We start from the raw sequence: 20,067 nt of genomic DNA on the forward strand, positions 1-20,067 counted from the left end.
CGCAGCAGCAATCAAAAGGTCAAAAGGAAGCATCCTCCCCGGATCAGAGACGGGGCTGTCCCTGGCAACAGCGGCCAAAAAGCTGTTGTGGAATTCTGCAAAGCCCAGAGATAAACAAACCTGCCAAGCTGCCTCGCACTGCCTCGACTCAGAGAACCTGCCACAGGCAACTTTCTTGGCAGCCTGGCCAAAAAAAGCTGCAGCCTCTGCACTGAAGTCCTGGGGAGAACAGAGGAGCTCCATGTGCCTGTTCCCTCTCTATTGTAAAGGGACCTCAGGCCACCTGCCTCTGTGAGCTCAGGGTGAAACACCTCAGTTCTGCTTCCAACCCCTGGGTTCTAAAGGGACAGTGGTTATCTTGGGCAGGGGGGTGGAGGGAAGATTCGGAATACAATACACAGTCTTTGTGTTACCTAGGACAGAAGGACAACAACTTACTTAGAGATTTTTAAAAATAAATATCCCCTTCCCCATCTACAGATTTCTGCCTTGCATTTTGTTGTACCTATTTCCCTTCGTCTGTTTGTAAGTACAGTGGGAGTTGTGGCTGCACTTGCTTTAGCAGAGATCCTGCATTGGGGATGGTATTTTTGTTTTCTCACTGCTAAATTGCAGTTATTTCTTGTGGAATTCCACACCTCTTTCTGAACAAATTATTTGCTTCATTTAATGAGAGTTTTGGAACTGAATGAGGAAAACTGGTAGCAGCTTGTTTATTACAGAACCATCTCTATGGGAAGCTTAATGCTGGCCATCTCAGCAGTGCCTGGGCAGTGTGAGAAGCCTGGCTGGTGTTTGTTGGGACTGATGGGAGTTTTGTTTGTGGTAATGATACAGAAGCTCATCTGAGGTTCTGCAGCCCTGTGCTGATTGCCAGTTAGAAGTTAAGGTCAGCAACTGTTGCTGTCCCTATTAGCTCTCATTGACATGTTCATCATTTTATCCATGTAATTTTATGTGGATGCTCACGTGATTGGACTCTGGACTGATTTGGCAGCACTCTCTTGGCTGCCTGACAGGTAGAACAGCCTTGGTAGGACAGCTGATGGGAAGCTGGATTTAGGCATGAATGTGGATGGGGGTGGGTGTGAAAAATCACCTTTGCTGTGCTTATTTCCATTGGACTTGAACAGCTTGGGAGAGGTGGGAAGGTTGTGCTGCCCTGTTTCTTTGGGGCCAGAGTGGTAATGGGGAACCTGGACTTTTGTGCTCCTTGATTTGGGAAGTGGAAAGGCTGTAGCCATCTGCCTTCTCCAAAAATTTCTCTTGGTAACTTTTCAAACTGCTGATGTTCTGAAGTTCTTAGCTCTTCAGGACTCAAATATTTCCTTGAATTTATCTAAATTCTTCGGGTTTGCAGAATTCCCCTTCCTCCTCATATGGGAGTCTTCAGAGTCTGTCTTCAGAAAGTAGCTGTTTCACTGTTGGACCTTTCCAGAAAAAGAAAGGTTCTTCTAAATTAAAAATTAGTTTAATTTAAAAAAACCCAAATCACCCCCCCCCCCCCCAAACCTGCAGTAAAACTGATTCTTTCTGAGAAGAAGCATCTTGTTAAATGCACTTTTCTGGTATTTACCCCATCCTCGGCAGCTGTTAGTTACTAGCCTGACAGATTCTGTGATTATGACTGGTGAAAACACGGCGTGGGGATATCTGCTTCAGTCCCACCTAGTAAACTAAGAATCATCTCTTTAATGAATGTATGTGCCACATACATGTCATAGAGTTTTTATAAACCACAGTTTGAAGCAAAGGTCACATGTCCAAGCAAAGGAAAAAGAAAAATCCTCAAATATTTTATTCTCTGCTTCCCATCAGCCAATGATATCTGACTGCTTTGCAGGAAGCAGGGCTGCAGCACGTGTAGAGTTTGTTTTGGAAGACAAATGTTTTAAATAATGAATGCTTCCCCTTTCTCCTCGTTTTTCTTAGCTTTCATATCTCAGCTGACACCATATGGTATAGAATGTCCCTTTGGTCATTTTGGGCCAGCTGTCCTGGCTGTGTCCCCTCCCAGGATCTTGCCTACCCCCAGCCTGCTGGAGCGGGGAATGCTGGAGAGAGCACTGATGCTGTGCCAGTCCTGCTCAGCAGTAGCCAAAACACCTTTCTAGCTGCCTGTGCAAAGCATCTTCATCTCAGCCAGACCCAACACACCTGTGTAGGTACCCTGAATGCCTTGTGTGAATTTCTGTTTGCAAAACCATTTTAAAATTGTTTCCAAAGGAGGCCGTGAGGATGAGCCAACGTGTGGAAGACCCCTTGGCATGCGCGTGGGGCCAAATAACACCCTGTTTGTGGCAGATGCTTATTATGGACTCTACGAAGTTGATCCTAATACAGGTATGACTTTTCTGCACAGAAGTTCTCTTCCACTGACAAATCTGGGCTTCATTTGCAGTTTTGCCAGATGCTGCAGGCAAAACAATGCCTGTCTTCTTTGTAAAGTGATTTGGAGCTGTCTGGATGAAATGACTCATGCAAGAACTTGATATTTATTTTCCTGTAGCAATCACTTCCTCTCTGTATCTGACTGCCTGGATCAGAGCTACCAGTGACTTATCTTCTGGCATTACTTGATTTTTGTTGTTAAAATTGGTACCCCAGGGTCCATGAATAGAGCTCTGTTGTAGCTGTTTTGGTTTTCATAAAAGGAAAGGAAAAAGATTGTTACATAAAACTTTTTGTCATGCTTGCTGTACTTTTGCTTCTGCCTTGATCTCACTGTGGTAGTGAAAAGCTCTCCCCTTCCCTGTAACCCAAATCTACACAAAGTGAAGAGAGATGCATTTTGGTGTGGTTACACTGTGTGTCTTTTCTTTTCTTCTGTTTGTAACCAGGTGAAACGAAAACGCTTGTGTCAACCAAAACACTGATAGAAGGCCAGAAGTTGTCTTTTGTAAATGATCTTACAGTGACCAGGGATGGGAGGAAAATCTACTTCACTGACTCCAGCAGTAAATGGCAAAGACGAGACTACTTGTTCCTGGTTATGGAAGGCACAGATGATGGGCGGCAAGTATCTCCTCCCCAAGGCATTTAACTTGCTGTAAGCTCACTTGTAGGAGTGGACTTCACCACTTCCTTGCTCTTCACATGTTTTCTCTTTATAAACCCACCTCTGCAAACATTGCACTGCCCAGGAGAGGGTGAGGGAATGTGTGGGTGTTGCTAATGAGATCTTGCAGCCAAATAAATGAGATTCCCCTTTTTCCTTCAAGAGGAGTGGCATGGGACATTTGTTTTAAAAGTGAAGGTGTTAGCATTACCTTCAGCCCAAATCCTTCCTGAATGCTGCCAGTCTCAAGTGCCTTATTCTCTTATTTCTCTTGTGTTCATAAACAAATGCTTCCTCGCTATTCTGCCTTCTTAACTCAAGTGAGGTGTGTGTGAGAAAAGATGGAATGCCTGAAGAACAAAACACAGATGCATAAATTTTCATCTTCACTCAAAAATGGTTTCTTTTTAGCCTCCTTGAATATGACACAGTGACAAAAGAAGTGAAAGTCTTAATGGTGGGGCTGAGGTTTCCCAATGGTGTGCAGCTCTCTCCTGCGGAAGACTTTGTCCTGGTGCAGGAGACAACCATGGCTAGAATCAGAAGGCAAGTATGACTTGGAAACCATTACCAGTCTGTGTAGGGATTGTTTAAATAAACAAGTGGAGTGGCTGAAGAAACCTTACACTTTATTTATGCCTAGTTATAAATGACAAGGTGACCTTCTTCAATACTTAATTTTTTTATTACACTGTTAACATCTGGGCTGCATAATCTTTCCATCATGGGCTCCTTAAGCACAGTGAAGCAAGCTCACTTTTTTCCTGGGGAGAAGTGTGGCAGTGCTGTATTTCCCTGTACCAAAAATAATGGGGAAAAATTTTTTTTTTAAATTTTGGAACTCTCATTTATTATTTAAACTGCTTGAGTTAAGATGTTCTAATCTATTATCTATAACTTTCAGGTATTATGTGTCTGGGCTGATGAAAGGTGGAGCAGATATGTTTGTTGAGAATATGCCTGGTCTTCCAGACAATATCAGGTTAAGCAGCTCTGGAGGATATTGGGTAGCTATGGCAGCTGTGCGACCCAATCCTGGATTTTCTTTGTTGGACTTCTTATCTGAAAAACCATGGATTAAAAGGATGATATTTAAGGTAAAAAAATTATAATATTAAAAAGGTTTTTTTAAAAAAAACCACCTTCAGTATAGGAATGGAAGTGATAAATATTTGTTTGTCCTGTTTCTTCCTCTTCACAGGAAGATTTAAAAAAACATTAGGGGCTGTGGTTAAAACTGTTGTTGCTTTCCCCTGGTAGAATAATCCTTATGTATTCATAGGCAGTAAAATTTAGCGTTTGCTTCTTTGAGTAGCAGGTGCACATCTCTTAAGTTGCCTTCCATCTTGATCTTAGGAAAGAAAAAGAGCCTATCTCTAACCATGCAGCAACACAGGATCTACATTTGGATATGTGAAGACTTCACCTGAAGTGCCTAAACTGCTTATTGCCAGGTGTCTGAAGAGCATTTGGGAAGTATGAGCTGTTCCCATGCCTGCCCTAGGCACCCTAGGAGACAGAGTGTACGTTGTGGATGGTGTTAGGTGACATTTTGTTCTGGTTCACTATGCCTGTTGTTGTGTCACCCTGCTTTAGGATGAGCAAGGATAATGTATTTTTTTAAGGGCTAGAGAAACAGCATGGTGCTTTTCAAACAATGCAAAGACTTGGAAATACTCCTGTCCTCGAAAAAATAAAAATCAGCAAGCAGTGCTTAGGATTCCATTGCAGCTGAACAAGCTCTGTGCTGTTCCTGTCTCTCCTGGTGCAGTGCAGGAGCTCTGAGTGATGCTGTGGGGAGCTTGGTATCAGCTGCACCAGAACAAGCTGCTGTCTCTTGCGTGGGCAACCTTTCAGCCTGCCTCTGGAGTACAGTGAGCTTCTGCTGATCTGTTTGTTTCTTCTAAAGTTGGCTTTTCAGATATTAATGTGTTAACCCTGTGTAATGGTGTTTACTCAAAATGTGTCCTTATGCTCTTAGCTGCTGCTTCTGAGGAGCGTGGAGTGGTCTTTGCCTGTATAAATGTCTGAGATCTGATTGTGGAGAACAAAACCTCTTGTTAATTTTCTTTTTTTTCTTCTCTTTCAGTTGCTGAGTCAGGAAACTGTGGCAAAGTTTGTACCCAAATATAGCCTTGTTGTTGAACTCAGTGAGACAGGATCCTACAAAAGAAGCTTCCATGATCCCAACGGAGTGACAGTGGCTTATGTCAGTGAGGCACATGAACACAATGGACACCTTTACCTGGGATCCTTCCGCTCTCCCTATATTTGCAGACTTGATCTCCAGCATGTTTAACTGCCCATCCATGATGAAGTCCTGCTGTCCTGTACTACTCCAGAGGCGCAAAGGAAGCATGTGCTCGAGGCAGGGTGTGACCAAGGACAAAAAGTGACAGACAGTCTGTTAAGGTGCAGTAGCACTGTGGCCATAGGAAAACGTACAGCTTGCTGTACCTGTCCTCTGTCTTGGCTGACTGCTCATGCTCTGGAGTTGGCCTGCATTACTGTTCATATCTAAGGACTATGGTGAGGCATCTTCATTCAGTTCTTTGTTCCTCCAAGGAAATCCATCGATTTTCCTGTGCCCAGCCTTGTTTGGAGTCATCTTAAACAGACACCATCATGTCACCTTTAATGCAACTCTGTGTCCTCTTACACTGGAAGGATTTGTGATGGATGGAATATAATTGTGTATGATTTGGGTGGAAGAGGGTGGCTTGCATGTGTTTATTTCTGTTTTAGTGCCTCCTGTCCAGGAGTGATTACAGTGCATGTTCTAATGTCATACCATGGTGCTGTGGTAGAGGCAGCAACATCCAGGACATGCCTAGGAATCTAGTAATGCCATTGGGTTTCTTCAGTCTCAACCTGTGTAAGTCACATCAGACATTGCAATTAACTGTTAATCAACATGCAGGATCAAACTGGATCGTTTGACCAACCTGTGGACTCCTGTGTTTCTTTATAGCTTTGAGGTCAGATGATGAATGAAAGTTGCATTTTTGGTGTTATTAAGGACTAGTTCCAGTGGGTTTTAAAAGGGTTGTTTGTAGTATTTCCTTCATGTTTACCAGGTCCTGAAAGTCTCCTGTTCCTTGTCTATGTGACTGTGCCTGGGAGAAGCGGGCTAGCTGCAGGAATCCTCTTCAACATGTTCTTTATGAAGAAATGGTTAAGATTGTGGGGAAGACTGGTGTCTGAAGATGGATGTGGACTCAAAAGGCCCCTGTAAAATATACTGTTGGTGGATGAGGAAGGCTTAGGTGGAGGATTTTGGAATGCAGTAGTAACTCATGGATGCTTTCTGGCATCTCCAGGGACTTCCTCTGTTAACAGATACTCTGCTTGGTAAATGCAGAGAGTGCTTTTCTGTCAGCTATTGCGAAGGAAAGCCTGTGCTGTTACATGTTGTGTCTGGAATGGCTGGCAGCACAAAGGAATTCCAGACAACAAATCAGCTTCATAGAGGAGCCAAGGAGGAGAAGGGCTGTGGTGGACCTGGTGCTCACCAACAGAGAGGAAGTTGGGCAAAAATGCCAGGAAGCCTGTGTGGATGAACAAGGAGCCCCTAGGAAAGCTCAAACACTAAAAGGAAGCCTACAGAGGGTGGAAGCAGGGGCTGTAGCCTAGCAGGAATACAGAGAGGTTGTCAAAGCAGCCAGGGATCAGGTTAGAGGAGATAAAGCCCTGAGAGAATTTAACATGGCCAGGGACATCAAGGACAAGAAGAAAAGCTTCTGTGGGTATGTGGGTGATGAAAGGAACACTAGGAAAAATGAGGACCCTCTCTGGAAGGAAAGGGGAGACCTGATTAACTGAGACATGGCAAAGGCTGAGGTACTCAGTTACTTTTTTGTCCCCTTCTCCACCAGGAAGTGCTCCAGCCACACTGCCCGAGTTGCAGAAGGGAAAGGCAGGGACTGGGAGACTGAAGAATCACCCACTGTAGGAGATCAGGTTTTAGATCATCTGAAGAACATGAAGGTGCACAGGACCTGTTTAAATGCATCCAGGGGTCCTGAGGGAACTGATGGATGAAGGGGCTAAGTCACTCTCCATCATATTTGAGGAGTCATGGCAGTCCAGTTAAGTTCCCACCATCTAGAAAAGGGGAAAAATAACCTCAATTTAAAAATAAAGGGGGAAAAAGGAAGACCTGGGGAATTACAGCCTGGCAGGATCATGGAGCAGAGAGACTGGAACATGTTACTCAGAGAAGTTGTGGATGCCCCACCCTTGGAAGCATTCAAGGCCAGGCTGGATGGGGCTTTGAGCAACCTGGTCTCATGGGAAGTGTCCCTGATGATCTTTAAGGTCCTTTCCAACCCAAAGCATACAATGATTTTAAGTAAGAGGTTTTGCATCTTGAAGAGCTAAAGGGGTTGCTTCAATTGCTGTGTGATTTAGTGCATTGATACTTTGGAATTGAAGCTTTTGCTGCTCTCTCATCTTCTGCCACTGGGTGACAATCCAACCTAAACTTAACTTACACTACTGCTCCATTTCCTCACCTTTGGAAAGGAAAGAGATTTGCTATAAATATGTAACGAAAAGCACCAGAAAAGGGGAAGGTGATGCTAAAAATGTCACCTGATTTCAGTGGCCTTCTGCTCTTCTATTAATGGAGGGCTATGCAAATGAAAATGACTCTTCCCTGTCAGTGCTTCTGTCACCTTGTTCTGTGTTACTGCCAGGCTGCAGCAGTCCTGTGGCAAGTAGCTGATGGCTGCTGGATCAGGCTGATTTGTTCCTGTACAGGCCAGGGGCTGCTGGTTTTGGGAAAACCCAGTCCAGGGCAGGCTGCTTCAGCACCAGCTGGTTAACACTGCTCTGCCAGCCCTTGCAACTATTTGTCCTCTTCTGGTGGGATATAAAAGATGAACTTGATGGGATCTTAAATTGGGGTTGAAAAAGCAGATCTGCTGTGGTGATTCTTTCACCCTGATGCTTTGGCAGCCTTGTGGCAAACACAGCTTTACCTCTTGGTACACAGTTATCACTAGTGATTTATTTGCCAAAGTATTTCACCAAGTAACCTTTGGACAGAGTGCAGTTCTCAGTTAATTTTTTTTAAGGGTACTGCAGAGTGACTGGACTTGTACCCCATAAACTCCCTCTATTTCTACAGGCTGGACAGACAGGATTTATTCAGTTTGAGAGATTAAAGACCTCTGAAGTCTGTAAATCCCAACTGTGGTGCATGGCACAATGCTAAGCAACAATCCTTGCATGGTGACAGGCTGCTTAACCAGGCCATTGGTGTTCCATTTCTCACAAGAACCTTAACACTTCATTTTAGCTGGCTCCCATTCTGGTGTTCTGCTGGATCCTGATAATCCATCCATGATATGCAGAAGTGGGGGGGACTGTAGTAAAACCCAGATTAAACAGGTTGGCTGACACACAGGTCTCATTATGCAGCATAAGGGGTGCTTAAGAACAGTATTTTTCTAGAAACAATTTTTTTCTAAAGAGATTTCTAATCCTTGGTGGGCTCTCAAATGCAGGAGTAAAGCAGCAGCACTAAAATGCCTGTGGAATAAACAAACTGGCATAAACTCCTCTTGATGCTCCTGTGAAGACCGGTTTTACAGGCTCGTTCCACAGAGGCTGAGTCAATGGTGTGTTGATTTCAGATGGATGGTGACACACCTGCCTTGAGCAAGGAGAAACCTGGAACAAGACAGGCTTGGAAGAAAACAGCCAGTCTTCTCTCTTGATATGAGTGCAGGAACATAACACCTCTGCATCTCTGAGACTCTTCTCTAGTGTGAGAAGTCTTACTGGATGCAGGAGGATTTACAGAGGTATCCAAAGGTCTTGTCAGAGCATGATTGGCTTTTCGTGGTAGAAGAAAGGGGCTGTGGTTCCCTAAGAAGGGAGGAAGTCCTCTCTGCATAACTCCCAGAGAAGCCTGAGGCTGCTTCCTGTGTCTTACCCAAGCTTCTTTTGGGACAGACATGGCATATGAGAGAATGTTGCCCTATCTCCTGAAAGGCTTGGAGAAATTTTTGATGTAATGTAAAGCCCTGCAGTAAAACTATCCAAGGAAAGGAACCGAGCTGGAGTACACCACAGCTGTGCATTTTAAAAATGTGTTTTGTTTTGCTTTGTTGGTGGAATAGATGTTTCTGCAGGGCACAAGTATCGAGATTTTGCTGAAGCTATTTAAAATGTTGCTCCACAGTTAACTGCCCTGTTTCTTTTCTGGAGCAAACTTCTGTACTAGAGCTGCTGGAACATAACTCGTGTGTGCCCCTGACACTTCTATGCAAAGGTTGGTTTCTGAGACTGAACAGCTGATGAAAGTGATTGCAAAGCCTTGGCATAAATCTGATTACTTTAAATTTGTGTCTGCTTTGTGCCAGTAAAAACTTTGCAGGTGTGATAATGACCTCTTAAGCTTCTGGGTCTGTCTGCTCATTGATCACAACAGGGATCTGATGATGCTGACGCTTGGGCCGTCTCATCTAGCCTGCTTAAAAACAGTGCTGCAGAAGAGTGAGCACAAGGGGGCAGCTGATTTTTGCTAATTTGTTTGAGGTAGGGACCGAAGAATTTAGCAGTAAGTTGTTGTTGTAGTTAGCTATGTGTGCAAGGCTTTTTCCTCATTTAGCAGCTGTCGTGTCTCCTTATCTGTCTGCTGCCAGCTAAACCTTGTGTTGGTTCCAGTGCAGCTGTGACTCCCCCAGCTGTCAGTGGGCTCTGAAAGTCAGTCAGGTTGTGAAATTGGGTGCATCTGGTACAGGCAGAACTTCCAGCTCCTTCATGTGGAGCTGCTGATGTCAAGAGAATGCAAAGTGGGAAGTCTGTCAGTCAGCAATGCTTTACATTTTGATGGCAGGCAGTTCGTTTCCTGTGCAATTTAAAAAGTGGGTGTATGAGAGGAAATATTTGCAGAGCAGAGCTTTTGAGCAAATTCAGATCTCCATTTGAGGATCACTGGCCACTTTGAAGCTCTGGTAAAACTCAGGCTATGGTTGTCCCACAAGCTCTTAATGTCACTGCTGGGATTGTTCCTTTTTTTCTTTAACATACAGGGCTGGCAGAAACAAGTTTTCCTTCTCACCTTATGCCCTAAATCTTTACTAAAAATATTTTTGAATTGCCGTTGTAACCTGAAATAGATGTCAGAGCCCCAGCAAGGTGGTGTAAATTGTAGCCAGGATGCCGAGGGCAGAGACATTGGCTTTTTGACTGCTGCATGTCATTGTGATTAAATGGTACTTAGCTGCAGTTCTTTAGGTCACTGCTAGCAGTGTCCTCCTCTTTAATTACCCAAATCCTTCCTGAGTGAAGTGCTCTGGAGTGATACAAAGAGCTCAGCTGACTTTAGCTCTGCTCCTTTGTCTGGTGCTCATGAAAGCTCTGTTACCATAGCTGAGGGGATGATGGATGCTACACTTCCAGTGTGCCTTTCTTGGTGGAAGGCACACTGGAATTATGTGTCACAGGGAACACATGGATGCAGCTTTGAACATAAGGCTGATCTGTCTTTCTCAGCAGGTGTTTGTCTGTTTGGATAGAGAGGTCTGAACAGTCTTGCTGCATTTTCCTTGGGAGAACAGCAAAGTCCTGTTGGATTTGTCAGCCTGCATGGTGTCAAGTTCACCTGACTTTAACTTCTGTTGCTCTGACAAATGGAGAATTGACTTGCTGAGGAGACTGAGATGAAGCACTATGTGCCAGGGGCTTGGAGAGTCACACAGGGGACACTGTTGTGTGACATGCTCACTGCCTGCATGCATCTCTGCACAGACCTGAAGTGACAGCGTGCTGCCTGCTCACCCCCACTGTGGCATGTGAGAGGCAAATGACATCTGTTCCTGAACACCAGGCTGTCCTGCTGGCTGAAGGAAGGAACATGGATGTGCCCAGCCTTGTTCTGGGCTGGACTGTCTAGAGCTGACAGCCTGATTGGAAGCTCTTGGCATTGTATGAAGCATGCAACTGAAGGAGAAGAGGGATTGAGACCATTCCTAACCCCTCTGAGATACAAAGAGCAGCACTTCCTGGGTTCTCTTGCTCTCCTGCAAACTTAGCTGTGGCTTGGCTTTGTGGACACCCCAAGCCACCATAGCTGACTTTATTTCTCCTTGTCTTTGGCACCAGGCTGTTGATGGTGGCTTGTGTGATGGGTGAATGTAGCATCACATTACATCCTCTTGTGGCCCTTCTGGAGCTTTCTTTTGAGCACTGCTTTTTTTTTTTTTTCCCCAGCGAAGGCACTGCTGTTCTCAGAGATAAGATGCAGCACAGCTGCCTCTCCAGCACTGGATGCTGAATTTAAGCTGCTGCTGGGCCACCTATTCTTCGCAACTGGTGTTTCTGAAGCAGAACTTGAGACTTGCCCAGCTTTGGGATTACTTGGAGCAGGTACCTCAGCTGTACTATTAATACCATAAGATCCCCAGACCTTGGCTTAGAGCCCTTCACTGGCCTTTCTTGACCAAATGGTTATAAGGGCTGAAAGTGGGGGTGTTACTGCTAATAGGAGTTGCAATATTGCTGCAGAAAGGCAACAACTCTTGGAAGAAAAGGAGTGTTTGTGGAAAAAAATGTGTTCTTTGTGGCTTAGATCAGGGCCCTGCCCGTTCAGAAGTGCTGGTCTGTGTATGACTGATCATGGGCTCAGACTTTATGGCTGTTTTAAGGGAGCAGCTACCCAAATCCTTCCTAATAAGGACCTTAGTCCACTGTAAGCAATAACTGGCCCATGGATGAAGACTGAAGACTTGAAGGAATGGTAGATGCCCACCTAGAGAAGACCATCATTGTACTGAACCTGAATATAAGATGTAGTCTGCCAGAGAATAAATGTTGTATATTAACCTGAATGGAACCATGCTGTTTATCCTCAGCAGAATTATTCTGTGGGAGTATGATTAGATTTATTTGCCTTGGCCTTTGCAGCCATGCCCTTTCACAGTGTAGCTTAGCTTTTGATTAAAGTGGAAGCACTAGTTAGACTCTGTCAGTTCTGGGCTGTCTGTGTTTCAAGATGGCCTTATCCATACCTCTGCCTGAAAATAAAAGAACAGCTCTCCCTCTTGCATTCCTGACAGAGGTGTCTAACCATTTCCCTGGCACTGGAGAATCTTAAAATTTTTGTGTGTGTGTGTATCCCCAGGCAAACTATCCCACTGTTGTAAAGCTTTCCTCAGTGTTGTAGTCACACATGCTGTGGTTTAGACTTGTTTCCATCATGGCTCTGTGAAGGTTCATCACAAAACAAGTGCAACAGAGCTTCCTGGGAGTGCTTGGAAGTTCAGCCAGAGTGTGGATGGTGAATGAATGACAACACGTGTTCATGTGCAGTTTAGTTTTGGACAAACAGATACACAACTGGATAGCAAGACATTCAGTCAAGGCAGGCCTTGTCTTTTGTGTGTCTTTCTCAAGGAAAAATCAACCATTTGCTTTGAGAGAAAAGCTCTGTGACAGTTCTGTACAGCTGTTCTCCACTTCAATATTGACCTCAGTAGTCCAGGCAAGGAAAAACTCCGGGTGGGAGATCCCCTGTAAGTCAGGCTCTTATGGAGCAAGGTCTTGGTGACAGTGGGCAACAAGGATATGTACTTTTTGTGTCCACGGTGTTATCCAGACCTCAAAATAGCATCTCAGCGTCTGTGAATAAAAGGGAATTGGTGAGAAAGTTCAGGTGTCTGCTGATTGTTCTCAGCATTGCAGGCTGTGATGGGACAGGGGAGAACAGCATCCTTTTGTCTGCCCACTTTATCCTAGGAAAAATACTGTTTGCCAAGTAATCCTGTCTTGTGGGAGAGCCTGTGTAAGGATATCCCCCACCCAGGAAATCTCTATTTAGCACTACTCTATTTCTGCACACTGTCCTGAGTCACCCAGGAGTATGGGCCAGGTGGATGTATCTGCTTCAACTCCTTGCAGACAGGAGCTGGCCCTGGATGCATGAAAGGTGATAACCCAGCCTCACCCCAGCTGGCTCTGCAGAGGAGAGGCCTGTACACATATGAAGACATGGAAGAGCTGGTCTGAAAGTGATTGTGCAGCTAGAGATGGCCAAGAATTCCCTGCAGTTCCTGGGCACCCCAAAGGAGTCGAACACATACCAGTTGCAGGGTTTTTTTCCTCTGAAATTGACAGCTGTCCAGGCTGGAGTGATCCCTCTTCTCACACACGGTGCGTTTGATTTCCACGTGAAGCATGTACTTCAGCCCTCTGACAATCTAGAGAAAGCAGTTTCCTCCTTTAAAGTGAGGGCAGGGGAAAGAGATGCCAAAACTCTGTCTAGGGATCAAGTGCTACACCCAAGAACTGTGTGTCACCTACACAGAGCCCTCCTGTGGAGCAGTGCTATAGGGGACAGGTGTAGCAGTCCTGAGGAAGATCAGGGCTGTTGGGTCTTGGATGTGCCATAGGAAGGTCAATTAGAAGATGTTTTGGAGGATCATCAGGAGTCAGCTGCTCTTACCTGTACCATGGCTTTCTTTATCTGTGATTCCTTAAACAGAAAGAGGTCATTGGAGCTGTTGTTGTATCTGTAGACCCCAAAGCGAGCAGCCTTGCGGACCCCGGGGTTGTTGGTGTTCACTGGGACAGGGAAGCCAGGTCTTATGGTTGGGTGGGGTGGTGGTACATTTGTAACTGAAACAACACAAAACATCAGTGTAAAACACATCAGGGGCCTGAAAGGGTGGGAGCTTCAGCCGTCTGAACCAGTGCTAAACCTTCCTATTTGTCCAATGCATTTGTGCTTCAGGTCTCTGCTCACATCCGTTGCAAAGCAATTTTCCTTTGTATGTTTTGAAATGGTGAAACGGTCCTAGGAAATGAAGTGACATAAACAGATGCTGCCAGAAGTGAAAGCAGAGCTCAAAATGACTTGGAAGAAGCCAGAGTATCACAAATATTATTTAAATGTCTCTTGTACGACTCCCAGTTTATAGAAGGACCAACTCTGGCTCTGCTTATGAAGATAGATCATGTTGCTCAGAGTACACTATAGTTTTGATAACATATCAAACACTGGCTCGAGAGTCCTGCTGCTCTTAATTTGCATATCTTATCTTACAGATACAAGTCTTTCCCCCACACCCCACCCTTAAACCTTTGATGGCATCTTGAGGTTTTTATGTTAGAAGGATTTAGATATTAGGAAGAAATTCTTCACTGAAAGGGTGATAAGATGCTGGTACATGTTGCATCCCTGGAAATATTCAAGTCCAGGCTGGATGGGGCTGTGAGCAACCTGGTCTAATGGAAGGTGTCCCTGTCTGTGGCAGGGGGTTGGAAGTAGATGGTCTTTAAGGTCCCTTCTAACCCAAACAATTCTACGATTACCAAGGTCATGGAGTGGAAAAGCAAGATGTGTAGGAAATAGAAATTGGGGAGTGTGCGGGGGTTAACCCATGACCTTTCACATTAGAGCATTTCAGAGAATGATTTACTGTATATTTTTATTTGGTTTTCTAGTTCCTTCCCCATGCACTGCTTATTTTTCAATCATTTAAAAGAAGCTCGAAGCTTTCAGTTGATGTCATTGTTTCATCCCATTTTACATTTTCCTTCCTCTCTGTTTTCCCACTTCTGAAATCAAAGAAAACATCCCCGATCCCACAGAAGGTGCCATGCAGCCACTGCTGATGCCGAGGCCTGTCAGTGCAGGAGGGGACCCTGAGTGTGTGCTCGCAATGAGCCTGTGTGTGCTTGTGCACACAAATGTGCACACAGAGGTTGTACTAAATGTGCTGTGAAAATCAAGCTTTTTATCACCTCTAGCTTTTTTCACAGATAGATCTCTCACCCTCAGCCAGCTGCACAGAGCACAGGCTGTGTACTAAAGCCAGTTTGCACTGAGAAACTTAAGTAGAAGACAGGGGCAGCTTGGTGATCCAGAGTCTATTTAAAAAAAAAAAAAGAAACCAACCCAGAATGATGTACCATCATCAACGTGGAAGGTGACAAAAATTTATCTCACATGCTTATGCACATCCTACTTACACTGTCACATCCTTCTCACAGGTGTTAATTGCACCCACTGGTAACAATGCTCAGAGATTTATGCCTTGACCTGCAAAGGAGAGACTCGATTCCACATCCCTTCCCCACCCAAGGATGTCCAAATCCATCTCTCTTCCTGGCTGATACCTCAGCTACCTTAGTGACCCCTGTATTTTCTTGCAGGTGGGAGCTGAGAGACCCAGGCCATGTGTTGGAGAGGAGCAGATGTTCTGCAGGTGGCTTTGTGTCTGGTGTGGAGGTGATGAGCTTTCCTGTCCCATGCCTCTGATCTATGTTGCCACTGCGTGTGCAGCCAGTGCTGGGCAATCTGGTGGTATTTTTTCACCCAACAGTCCTGAATCCACTTGTAGGTCCCAAGACTATTCTCTATGGGATGGTGTTTTCCCACTGCAGCAAGGGTGGGATTCAAGAGTCACAGAAGCTTGTGACCACTCAGCCTTGGACTGAAGGTATTTCTCAGGCAAGCACATCTTACACAGTGCTCAACTCATGGGTAAAACTTTTCGCAGGGGTTAAGGCACTGGGATCCACAGGTGATTCAGGTGGGCTGTGCAGGACCGGTCTGCAGGCAGAAAGGAAGCTCGAGGCAGAGCAGGGTCTTGGTTTGCCCACAAGGCCCACTGTACTCTTCCTCAGAAATGCCATGCTTTTTCCTGTGCCATCAATACCAACCCAGCAGCTGTAGGGACCAGCTTTTTCCTGAGCTCACCTAGCAACTGAGACATTCTCCCAGGCTGAGAGCAGGGCGCTGCCTTGGGCTCTTCTTGCTGCTCCCCAGCACCTTGCTTGAATATCTGCTCTCATGCCTGTTGGAAAGTCAGGTGTGGCAGTGGTGGTGTTGTTGATATCACTGTTCTTTGTAGAAGGGGATAATAACACCAGACTCTTTCAATCTTAACACAGTGTACTTTTGTGGCTTTTGAGAGCCCTCAACACCTCTTGAGTCATGGTGACGTCTTTTATAGGCACAGGGTGAATGAGACTGGCTGAAATCACACTCTGTTTATGGGAAGAAAACTGTTAACGTGTATTACTCAAACCAAGAGTCAGAGTCCAAGAGCCCTTGTTCCTGACTCCAGTGCCTGGGAGATCCAGCAGTGTCACACATGGCCAGGCCTCCAAAATGCATCACCTGGAGAGGTGAGCGAGCTGGACATGTGTTGTAGGCAGCTTGACTCAATACACCATGTGTTGTAAGCAGGTGATAGGTTATAGATTGTATTTCCCCCCAGCTTTCACCAAGGGGTACTGGGCATTTTACCTCTTTTACCTGTTGCAACTTGGTGTTGAAAATTACTCATACCAGAGCAAAGTGGGTACAAAATCTACTGAGCCCTTGTGGGAGAACTTTACCCCACCATTTTCCTCTGGGGACTCAGATTCCTTCAGGCTAGGATTTGGTTTTCCTTGTGTGCTTCCATTCTCATTCGAGGTGGTCACTGCATGGCACACACACTGGGCTGAAATAACTTTTACTGTTTGCAATAGTTTGCAGTACTGTATTTCCAAACCCCAGAGACTCTCTGGTGTGAGGTACCTGTAATTCTGATTTTCTCACTGCAGCCTTTTCTGACTGTTTCATCCCTGGCTTGGCTTGAGTGCCATCCTAAAAATTTGCGTTTGTGTAAGGTGATGGCCCTGTTCCAGACACAAGCCAAACTTGGCTCAGAGGGTCAAATAGCAGTGCAGGGCTCTAGGCAAACCAGCATTCCTGAAACATCCAGGCCTGGGCGGGAGTAGACTTGGCCAGACACCTAAAATACTCAGAGGCCCTGAGTGTGTGATCTCATGATCCGAGCAGACAACTCTTGCTGCTCTAGTGAGCGATTCTTAGGACCAGAGCATTCATATTCAGAGCCCATCCTTGCTCCTGGATTTGGAAATGTGAAGAGAGAGATGAAAAAGCCGGCCCTCCTTCTGCTCCTTCTGTTGGACAATAGTAGGGTTAGACTCTTTTCTTGCTCAGTTACCAGGCCACCACTGTTATTAAGCGAACAAGGGCTGTTCTTGCAGAGATGAGCTGAATGTTGTATTAAGAGGCTCTCGTGCTTTTCTTCTTGAGGATTACTTTGGGGACCTTGTTCCTGCAATATGAGAGAGCAATCCCATGGATGCTCCCTCCCAGGCTGCAGTGAAACTGACAGGTTGATTTTTTTTCCGCCAGATGCTTCAGAAACCTCCTCCCCATTACTCCCTCCTTTCAAAACTTCCTCCCTCTAGCAAGGCTAGGCTTTATCTTTACATTTAAGATGTGGCAGAGTTCCTGCATGCTTCTGCAGCCCCCAAAGGAAACCACAGCAGAAACAAAAAGCTACTGGCTAACCAAACACCATCCCTGAGTTCTTTCTGTGTATGGGAACCAAAGTAATACTGAAATAGAACCAAAGCCTTCAGAGAAAAACACTCCTGTCTGCAGCTCCCATTCTAAAGATTTAAGGCCAGCTGCAATCAAGAGAGTTCCCTTGCTCAGCAAAGGAAGAAATGAAACACAGTAATGCTTCATTAAAAGTCAGCTAATCGGCACTCAAGTGTCCATCTGTACTTAGCAGTCAGATTTTTACCCGCAGTCTTTAGATTTAATAATCAAGGTCATGCAGAGTTTAAACACTGACAAATGAGTTAAAACCACAAATTTACTTTAAAACCCCTAAATGATATCTCTGGATAGCATGGTTCACTACATGAGGAGAAAGTCTTTAGAGCAGTCAGGTTTTCAGCTGCAGCCTGAACCCTGCGGTGCTGAGCCAGCGTGGGCAGCCGTCGGAGAAAGGCTGTTATTTACCAGAGCATTACATAGTAGCACTCACAGAACCTAAAACACAAGGAAAACAGCAATTATTTTCCATTCTTACCACCTGAAGTCCCGATGAAGCTCCAGAGTGCCAAACAGCAAAGTGCAGTGAAGCTGCAGGCGAAGTTCGCTGCCATCTCCACCACGTCAGAAGAGGAGCCTGACAGCCAGAGGAGTAACTGCCCTGCTTCCTGCTGGAGAAGAAGTGCCTCTGTGAGTGCTCTTATTGGCTGGTGGAGAAGTAAAAAACCACCCTAAAACCCCCTGAATCATCACAGCTCTGATGCAGACTTTGTCTCCTGCTGACGACCACATACCTCGAAGCCCAGCCACAAAGCTGTGGCTTGGTGATAGCAGCACCAGCCTTGCATGAGACAGGGACTTTTGCTTTGACCCTCAAGGATTGTGCAGAAGCATGGACAGATACGTGCGATGCAACACTGGAAAGGGGTGTGGGGGTGAGGAGAGTAACAGTCATGTGCTTTAAGGATCATGGGAAAACTTCATACCTAAGAGGTGGGCAATGAGCCCTGGGGATGTGGCTCTTGACGTGCATATGTGCATCTGCGTGTGGAGACCTGACAGAGATGATGGATCCAGTGTCCTGCTTCCCCTCATGTGGAGATGTGGGGTTTGGGTGAGGCAGACAGGGAAGTTTTAGGGGTACCTACCCAAGGGGGCTGTGTGGAACAAAGCCAGTGGGGAGAACATTTTGGGTTTGGTGGTAGAGGAGAACATTGCACTGTACATTTATGAAAGGTGTTATGACAACAGGAAAGGGCTGCATTAGAGAAGATGAGGTTTTCTCTAGGTGCTATCCAGAAAGAAGAGAAACGGGGAGAGGGGTGTTTTGTCTCTCTGTGGCTTGCAGAGCTTTTCTGCTCTGTGGTTGGATTTCCCAGTGTCAGTCCTTGGTTTCCAGAGAGATCCTCTCTAGGCAGTGCTGGCCCATGCTGAGAAGCTTGAAAGGCTAGGGAAAGGGCTTAGTTGCCAGACTTTGTGGTGCAGCTGAAATAACCAGCTGACAGATTCAGGAGACTGGGAAATGAAGCATTGTCTCACTGAAGGGCTGATAGGAGTGGACCTCACTCTGTGCGTTCGTTTCAGGTGAGCAAGAAGGTGATGGCTGCCCTTCACTTGCCCCAGCAACAAATCGTGCTCCTTTTTGAACAAAGACATCTTACTGCCTCAGGTAAAGTCCTAATGAAGGGCACTGTGGGTGGTGTACCAAGGGCTGGAGGAAAATATTCTTAATGTTTTTCGTAGGAGGAGTTTAGATAAACCCTCTTTTGAAATGTCCCACAGAGAAAGAATGGGGCAACTATAGTGCATCACATTTATCATCAGTCTTGCATAGGCTGCTGAATCAGACTCTTAAGCCTGTGGAAAGCATTGGGGCAGAATGAGAAGGACTATACTGAGGGGGTTTTACTTACTCTCCCTCCCTTTATTTCTTTTTTGAGCTCACATGGTAGCCTGTCCTGTGGCTGGGACACAGGTGGGGACTCAATCAGGTACCTTCAGCTCCCCCGTTTCTCCTGAAGAGCAGTTCTCTACAGTTTCTACCTCACTGACAGGCTCTGCGTAGAGTCTTTCTGAGCCTATAGTCAGGTCCTCTAACATGCAAGAAAGAGGTGGCTGGGACCCTGTAAGGCCCCAAAACTCACTTGATGAGCTACTTAAAAGGGCTTAGGGTTGTTCATGTACTGAGTTAGACACGGGGGAGAAATACAAACAAGATATTCTCTGGAGGTCAAAACAACAAAAAAACCCCTTTACTGGCATCTTTAGAAAATCAGAGAACTTTGGCAAAATGTTTAAAGTACCCTATAGCAGCCTTCAACTATATAAAGGGGGCCTAAAAGAGGGCTGGGAGAGGAATTTTTGACAAGGGGCATGTAGTGACAGAACCACAGGAAATGGCTTTAAGCTGACAGAAGGCAGGTTAAGATTAGCTATTAGGAAGCAATTCTTTACTGTGGGGGTGGTGAGGCACTGGCACAGGTTGCCCAGGGACATTGTGAATGCACCATCCCTGGAAGTGTTCAAGGTCAGGTTGGATGGGGCTTTGAGCAACCTGTTCTGGTAGAAAGTGTCCCTGCCCATGGCAGGGGGGTCAGAACTGGGTGACCTTTAAAGTCTCTTTCATCCCAAACCATTCTCGGATTCTACAATAAAGCCAGACAGCGATTTCAAAAAAGCAGTGTGTGTCTTC

The 20,067-nt window shown here is 45.6% G+C and overlaps 2 protein-coding genes across 3 annotated transcripts in view; one reads left to right on the forward strand and one right to left on the reverse strand.

Moving 5' to 3' along the window:
- APMAP (adipocyte plasma membrane associated protein) overlaps positions 1-9,449 on the forward strand; it is a 12,546-nt gene extending 3,097 nt beyond the window's left edge. The window contains exons 4-8 of the mRNA XM_017730072.1: positions 2,227-2,343; positions 2,841-3,015; positions 3,470-3,604; positions 3,963-4,155; positions 5,148-9,449. Of these exons, the coding sequence (XP_017585561.1) occupies positions 2,268-2,343; positions 2,841-3,015; positions 3,470-3,604; positions 3,963-4,155; positions 5,148-5,357 (789 nt within the window). The 5' untranslated portion in view covers positions 2,227-2,267 and the 3' untranslated portion in view covers positions 5,358-9,449. The remainder of the gene's footprint in view (positions 1-2,226; positions 2,344-2,840; positions 3,016-3,469; positions 3,605-3,962; positions 4,156-5,147) is intronic.
- A 2,510-nt stretch (positions 9,450-11,959) lies between these two features.
- On the reverse strand, positions 11,960-18,081 carry CST7 (cystatin F). Of its 2 annotated transcripts, none has more exons than XM_017730073.1 (4): positions 17,917-18,081; positions 13,512-13,684; positions 13,150-13,266; positions 11,960-12,688 (listed from the first exon to the last, which is right to left on the reverse strand). In XM_017730073.1, exons 1-4 carry the CDS (start codon positions 17,987-17,989, stop codon positions 12,596-12,598), a joined length of 456 nt encoding a protein of 151 aa, XP_017585562.1. In that variant the 5' UTR covers positions 17,990-18,081; the 3' UTR covers positions 11,960-12,595. The 2 variants fall into 2 exon arrangements, with proteins under 2 accessions (XP_017585562.1, XP_008628767.1); XM_008630545.2 differs by having other exon boundaries at positions 17,914-18,081.
- Between the last annotated feature and the right edge of the window lie 1,986 nt (positions 18,082-20,067).

This window comes from Corvus brachyrhynchos, unplaced genomic scaffold (genome assembly GCF_000691975.1).
Source record: "Corvus brachyrhynchos isolate BGI_N302 unplaced genomic scaffold, ASM69197v1 scaffold101, whole genome shotgun sequence".
NCBI lineage: Eukaryota > Metazoa > Chordata > Aves > Passeriformes > Corvidae > Corvus > Corvus brachyrhynchos.